Source organism: Takifugu rubripes, chromosome 9 (genome assembly GCF_901000725.2).
Source record: "Takifugu rubripes chromosome 9, fTakRub1.2, whole genome shotgun sequence".
NCBI lineage: Eukaryota > Metazoa > Chordata > Actinopteri > Tetraodontiformes > Tetraodontidae > Takifugu > Takifugu rubripes.
Genome location: NC_042293.1, coordinates 15,305,429 through 15,311,424, shown reverse-complemented (window position 1 = coordinate 15,311,424; position 5,996 = coordinate 15,305,429). Strand labels below are relative to the sequence as shown.

General features: G+C 50.0%; 1 protein-coding gene across 1 annotated transcript in view; it reads right to left on the bottom strand.

Annotated features, from left to right (window-relative positions):
- Positions 1 to 5,762, bottom strand: part of smpd3 (sphingomyelin phosphodiesterase 3) — a 22,928-nt gene extending 17,166 nt beyond the window's left edge. Inside the window, 3 exon segments of the mRNA XM_029842117.1 lie at positions 3,192 to 4,122; positions 4,234 to 4,482; positions 5,300 to 5,762. Of these exon segments, the coding sequence (XP_029697977.1) occupies positions 3,192 to 4,122; positions 4,234 to 4,482; positions 5,300 to 5,601 (1,482 nt within the window). The 5' untranslated portion in view covers positions 5,602 to 5,762.
- Positions 5,763 to 5,996: the final 234 nt, after the last annotated feature.

Below are 5,996 nucleotides of genomic sequence, written 5' to 3'. Positions count from 1 at the left end.
CCCCCCCCCCCCCCCAAGGGTCGGCCACTGACGTCCCTAAAAACAATTCCATAGTACGAGGGAGGAGGAGGAACTGTTGGACTTAAATTTCTTTAAAACCCGAGAAGTCCCTGTCCTCAGGCTGTGAGAAAAGTGGCTGGTCCTCTCCCTGGGAGAGGTTGGCTGTCAAGGATTACCGGTCTACCACCTTCAGGAGAAAGGCCAGAGCACATGCCCAGGTCTGACGACACCAGTCCACAAAGGCTTGGACTGAGGAGGAAGAGGCCCTCCATTCCCAGGCTGGAAAGAAAAGAGGTTGGTGACAAAGGAGACAAACCATCAGGGTATTGGAACCAAAGGCCGGAACCAAGAGGATGAGTTCTGGGGTCAGTCAGGCCATTTAGAGTGAGGGTGGTACCCAGATTCCAAACTAGCAAGGGCTCCCAACAGGCTGCAGAACTCCTACCATAACACAGGAAACCTCTGGCCGTCTGTCTGAGACCACATGCATGAAGGAGAAAGACATGATGGAGCAAGAGCTGAGACAAGGAGGACACAAAGTGGCACATCTTCAAGAATTGGTCGCCAATGGTAAAATAGCCGTCCTTTCATCCAATGAGCACTGGTGTCATCACACTCCTACTGGAACTGAAGTAACGTCATCAGATGTGACGATGTGGGAGTTGGGTCTTTAGGAGAGGGTTAAATTGAATTGGTGAATAAAGGGGACACCATTCCTGCTGAGAGTTGAGTTTCTCTGATTGCACTCAAGGTTCCTGTTGTCATTCCAGACCAGGAAGGGATGTCTGCTTTCCTCCAGCCAGTGCCACAACTCCCCCAGGGCCATTTTAACACCTAGAAGCTCCCAGTTATTATAATTTCTCTTTTTGGGGGAGACTTATAGAAAGAAAATGGCACACACGGAGAGCGTCTAGTCACTAGTGGCTCGCTGGGACAGCACAGCCCCATAAACCAACGTCTAACGCATCCACCTCCATGAGAAACTGAGTGAGGAACTTACAGAATGAGCTCCTACATGAAGCCGTCCCTCGGGGCCTGAAAGGCAGCATCTGCAGAATGGGACCATTGGAAGATCTTGGAAGATAACTGGAAGCTGTGCGAGAGGGTGGCCATTCAGCTATGCTTGCTTCTAAAAATAGGCCAATGCCAGGAACAGGAACAGGAACAGAAAACAGACTTTACTTCCAACAGGGATCATACGGCTTTGCTGCCGTGATTCATCGGGACTCCCTTATCACTAATTCGCTTTTTCACTAATGAGAAGTTGATGGAAAAACTGGCCACAGACCAGTTTCCTTTGAGCAGAGAGAACAGATCATGAGTGACGTCAGGAACTGGAAGCTCCTAATCTGAAGATCCTGCATAGGTGCTTGGAAAGGGCTCTGAACTAATGTGCAGATGGGAATCTAACCCCTCCCACCCTGCAGAGCCCCGAGGAGGGCTGTGTCTGATCAGGTATCCCTCTCTAGCTTCCTCAGTGGCGACGTGTATGACTGCAGGATCAAGAGTGAGAAGCAGGAGGTACGGAATGACCAGAGAGTTCTGGTTTGGGAACTAGAACTGAAGAAGGAAGAGTGGACATCAGCTGTTGCATCTGGGTGGAGGATTGGCTGTGAAGATGGTGGCCTCGTAACCTCTTCGCTGTGTGCAGCAGCCTCCTCCATTCCTGTCTGGGTGGGCTGTCAATTTTCTCCAACCAGTTTCTGGTGTTGTTGGGTCCATGTCTGTTGGGTTAGATTGTAACGGTGGTTGCATGAACCCAACAGCACTAAATTCAGCTCCGATGGAGAGACTTCAAAGGTGTACTGAAGCCCTGGCAGACGGGCCGACGGCTGGATCAAGGCTTCAATGGTCCGCTACCAGAAAGATGACTGCCAGGAAAATGCTCCAATGAGGAGGTGGGTAGCCAGAAGAGCATTACCTTAGCACCAGCTGATCCCTCAGAAATGAGATCAGTCAGTGACAGAAGGCTGAGATAATTACCAGGAGGCAAATGAAGAAGGAGAACGGTGAAAGGCTCACATGGATGTGATAATCATGTTAGACAGGTATGAACAGAAACTGGAGAAGCTTCTCACTCATTAGCTGCTCCCTGTCACAAGGTCGGCTTCTAATTAGTCAGAGAGACCAGTAACGCAAGGATTTATGTAAAAATAAAAAGAAACATCTTCATATAGATGCTGATTCTGGAGGATGGCGGAGAATGAGGAGCAGGTACATCAAAACCTTCAGCTGCTGGGAGACATGGGCCACCAGAACCCAATACTGCTGTCCTACTGATTAAAACAGCAGATGCACCCTCAAATGTACCTGTAGCTGCATCTCCAGCGAGCCCTTGGCCAGTGAACACGCCACGAAGGGTTCAGGTTGTCCAGCAGGGGACAGAAACAAGGAAGAGTTTCCTGCTGCTTCATTTCACCTTACGAAGCAAAATCAGTCTGAACAAGAAATATCTAGAAAAACCAACTGTATAGAGGAAGCAAATCCTGCAAAGAGAGGACAGCTTGTTAACGGTGGTGACAGCCAGCAGACTGGTTAACGGGATGGAGGTGACGAGCTAGTAACAGCATCTACTGTTGCTCTCAACAAGAGTTGGCAAATTGGTCGTCATGGCAGCACACAAGTGCTGACGATCAAAAACACAATTGGGCAAGATGAACACAGCTATCTTCATGTTTCCATCACACTAAACAGCTTCCTAAACAGCTGATCTTCTAATTAGCCAGTCAGAATCTAAAGTCACCGTCACCTTTTTCAACCCAACAACATAATGTTACGTACCTTTATATTGTCACTTCTCTTAACAACAGATAATCTGTCACTAATCAAATGTCAGCTAACTCAGCACAATTGGGAAACTTGTCATTGTTTATGATATTCGAGGTGAATATTCATTATTTCCAAGCACCGACGGGTGGGTACCAGTGGACATCCTTCTTCAGTCGTTGAGGCCAAGGTTGACTATCTTGCCCCTCCGTCACAGACAGCTGTACAGGCAGCCGCTGACTGACTCTGCCGATGCTAGGCTAACGCCGGCGCTGACCACAACAGTCAGAGCTCTTTAGGAACATCACAGCGCTGAATGAAGCCATTTAGTGGCCAAAGTCCCAAAGCAGCCATGTCAAACATTCTGTTCATCATGTGAACAACACTGAGAAGAAACAAGAAAATGGAAAGCAAAGTAAACTGACCTTGGCAAATAATGCTCCCTTTGCTGCTAGCGCATCCTCCCCTCTACCATTGGGATAGCAATCGTATCGAGCATCCAAGATTGGATAACGGCTGGCAAGCATCAGCCCACTGTTCAGGAATTTGAAACTTGAGCACCAGCCTTTCCAGCCATAGCGCCCAACGTCACTCAACACATATGGAAAGTAACGATGTAGCTGCTGATGCAGTCTTCTTGTTGCTCCATGGTCAAACACCTCCTGTAGGGCCAGAAAATCCAAATTGGCAGGAAAAAAGGCAGAGATCTCATGGTCAAATGTCTCATCTGCATGGCGACGCTTCCTCCCAGGACGCTTAAAGATTGACGTGCGAGTGACGTGAGAGAGAGTGTTGTTGGAGGCTGTCCCAGTGCCACCATCGCTCCCATGGTAACGAGCAAGGGACTCCCTGGATGCAGCCATGCTGCCTGCATCTCCTCCTGCCTGCTCCCCAAGTTGATGATTCGATGTTTCCACCTCCTCATCCTGGGGCTCAGGTTCTGGGGCGCTGATGCTAATTTGAACCCCTGAGGTGTGAAGTGGGCAATCATGGGAAGGTTTTGTCTGACTACCTTCATGCATGGGGCAGTCCTGGTGGCTGCGGGTATTCTGACCCCCTGCAGAGTGCACAGGGCACTCCCACGTCTCCCCTGAGTTGCGAATGGAACAATGCGAGCTGCCGTTGGCCTCTGCAGAGTGGAGAGGGCAGTCTGCTGGCTTCTCCAGTGGATGAAGGGGACATTCAGATGAACCCAGATCTCCTGTGTTGGGGTGAACTGGGCACTCAGAGGCACCTGAGACGTGAATCGGGCACTCAACATGGGGTTCGTTGTCGGTTTCAATCGGGCCATTAGTTGGTCGCTGATCCAGAGAGGTACGGCAAAAACCTGTGGCAAGACTGCTGAAGGACGCTGCGCTGTTGGTGGAAGCACAAAGAAATAAAAGCTTTTCATGTCACACAACAATATTCAAGAGTATAGATTATGTAGACGAAAGCAGGAAGAGTTCAGGAGAGAGATCTTCTGACCTGATAGAAGTGTTGGTTGGTGAGTCAATGTAGATTTTAATCTGAGGTCGACTGGCACCATTGCGGATCCTCTTTCCCACCTCTCGAGCTCTCCGGTGTGTGTCTGATAAATTGTTGAACCTGGCAAGAGAGTCGGGGAGCAGGCAGACGTTGGCACTGCAAAAAGAGAAACTTCGGCCTTGGGGCCTCCATTCGCCCGTCCCAAGTCCTGGTCCAGCCTGGCCCTGCTCAGCGTGATGTTTGTCTGGTCTGTGCAAGAGAATAAATGGAAGATTGGGATGGGACCCTTCAATCAATAATATACAGTATATCTGAAATTTACAGAAAAAAGAAACAATCATCTTTTTTGGTCAGAACATCATATTTGAAGCAGACGTGTTCAAACACTGACCACCAGTTGGCAAAAATCAAGTCGCTAGAAAGTCGTGAAACTGGCGGCCTTTAATGTATGGAGGACCTTGGAGCACCATCTGGATACCTAGTTCCAGAAGGGGAACTGTTGGGGTCTCCAATTATTGTTGTTGTTGTTGTCATCGTGACTATTGCGGGTCATTCAAGCTTCACAGGCCTAAGTTGAACTCCACTAAATCCCGGATGATGCATCATTTCATTGCCGTTAGAGGGTTAGAGGGTTAGAGGGTTAGGGTTAGAGGGTTAGAGGGTTAGAGGGTTAGGGTTAGAGGGTTAGGGTTAGAGGGTTAGAGGGTTAGAGGCTTAGAGGCTTAGGGTTAGAGGGTTAGGGTTAGAGGGTTAGAGGGTTAGAGGCTTAGGGTTAGAGGGTTAGGGTTAGAGGGTTAGAGGCTTAGAGGCTTAGGGTTAGAGGGTTAGGGTTAGAGGGTTAGGGTTAGAGGGTTAGAGGGTTAGAGGCTTAGGGTTAGAGGGTTAGAGTGTTAGAGTGTTAGGGTTAGAGTGTTAGGGTTAGAGGGTTAGGGTTACTGTTGGTGACGGGATGTTTCTCTCTTTCCTAACTGCAGCTGTTTTCTGTTCTTGGGTCACAACATTCCCAGATCAGGCACCATGGATAACAAGTCTTTCCATGAAAGTCCCGTAGCAAATGTTGGCTGACCTGCGGTAGGTGTACAGGTACGGCTGGCGGACGGCCTGCAGCGGAGCCCAGATGACAAAGCCCAGCAGGGCAAAGGGCAGAGAGGTGAGCAGCAGGACCAGGTATAGAGGCGCAGAGATCAGGATGCACAGGCTGAGGAAGGAACAGGGGTCCTGAGAGCGCTGGTGCTTCTCTAGGGAGGTGGCCACACAGGAGGCCAGGAGCCGGTCCAGGAGCCAGTAGCAGGGAAACACCAGGCTCCAGGACAAGCCGTCCAGGAAGTGCAGACAGGCACTGGAATAAGGGCTGATGTGGAGGACCATGTCTGTCTGTCTGTCTGTCTGCCTGTTTGTCTGCCTGTCTGTCTGTCTGTCTGTCTGTCTGTCTGTCTGTCTGTCTGTCTGTCTGTCTGCCTGCCTGCCTGCCTGCCTGCCTGCCTGCCTGTCTATCTACCTTCCTGTCTATCTACCTTCCTATCTTCTTGCCTGCCTGTCTATCTACCTTCCTGCCTGTCTGCCTGCCTGCCTGCCTGTCTGCCTGCCTGCCTGTCTGCCTGCCTGTCTACCTTCCCGTCTATCTACCTTCCTATCTTCTTGCCTGCCTGTCTATCTACCTTCCTGCCTGTCTGCCTGCCTGCCTGCCTGTCTACCTTCCTGTCTATCTACCTTCCTATCTTCCTTCCTGCCTGTCTATCTACCTTCCTGCCTGTCTGTCTCTT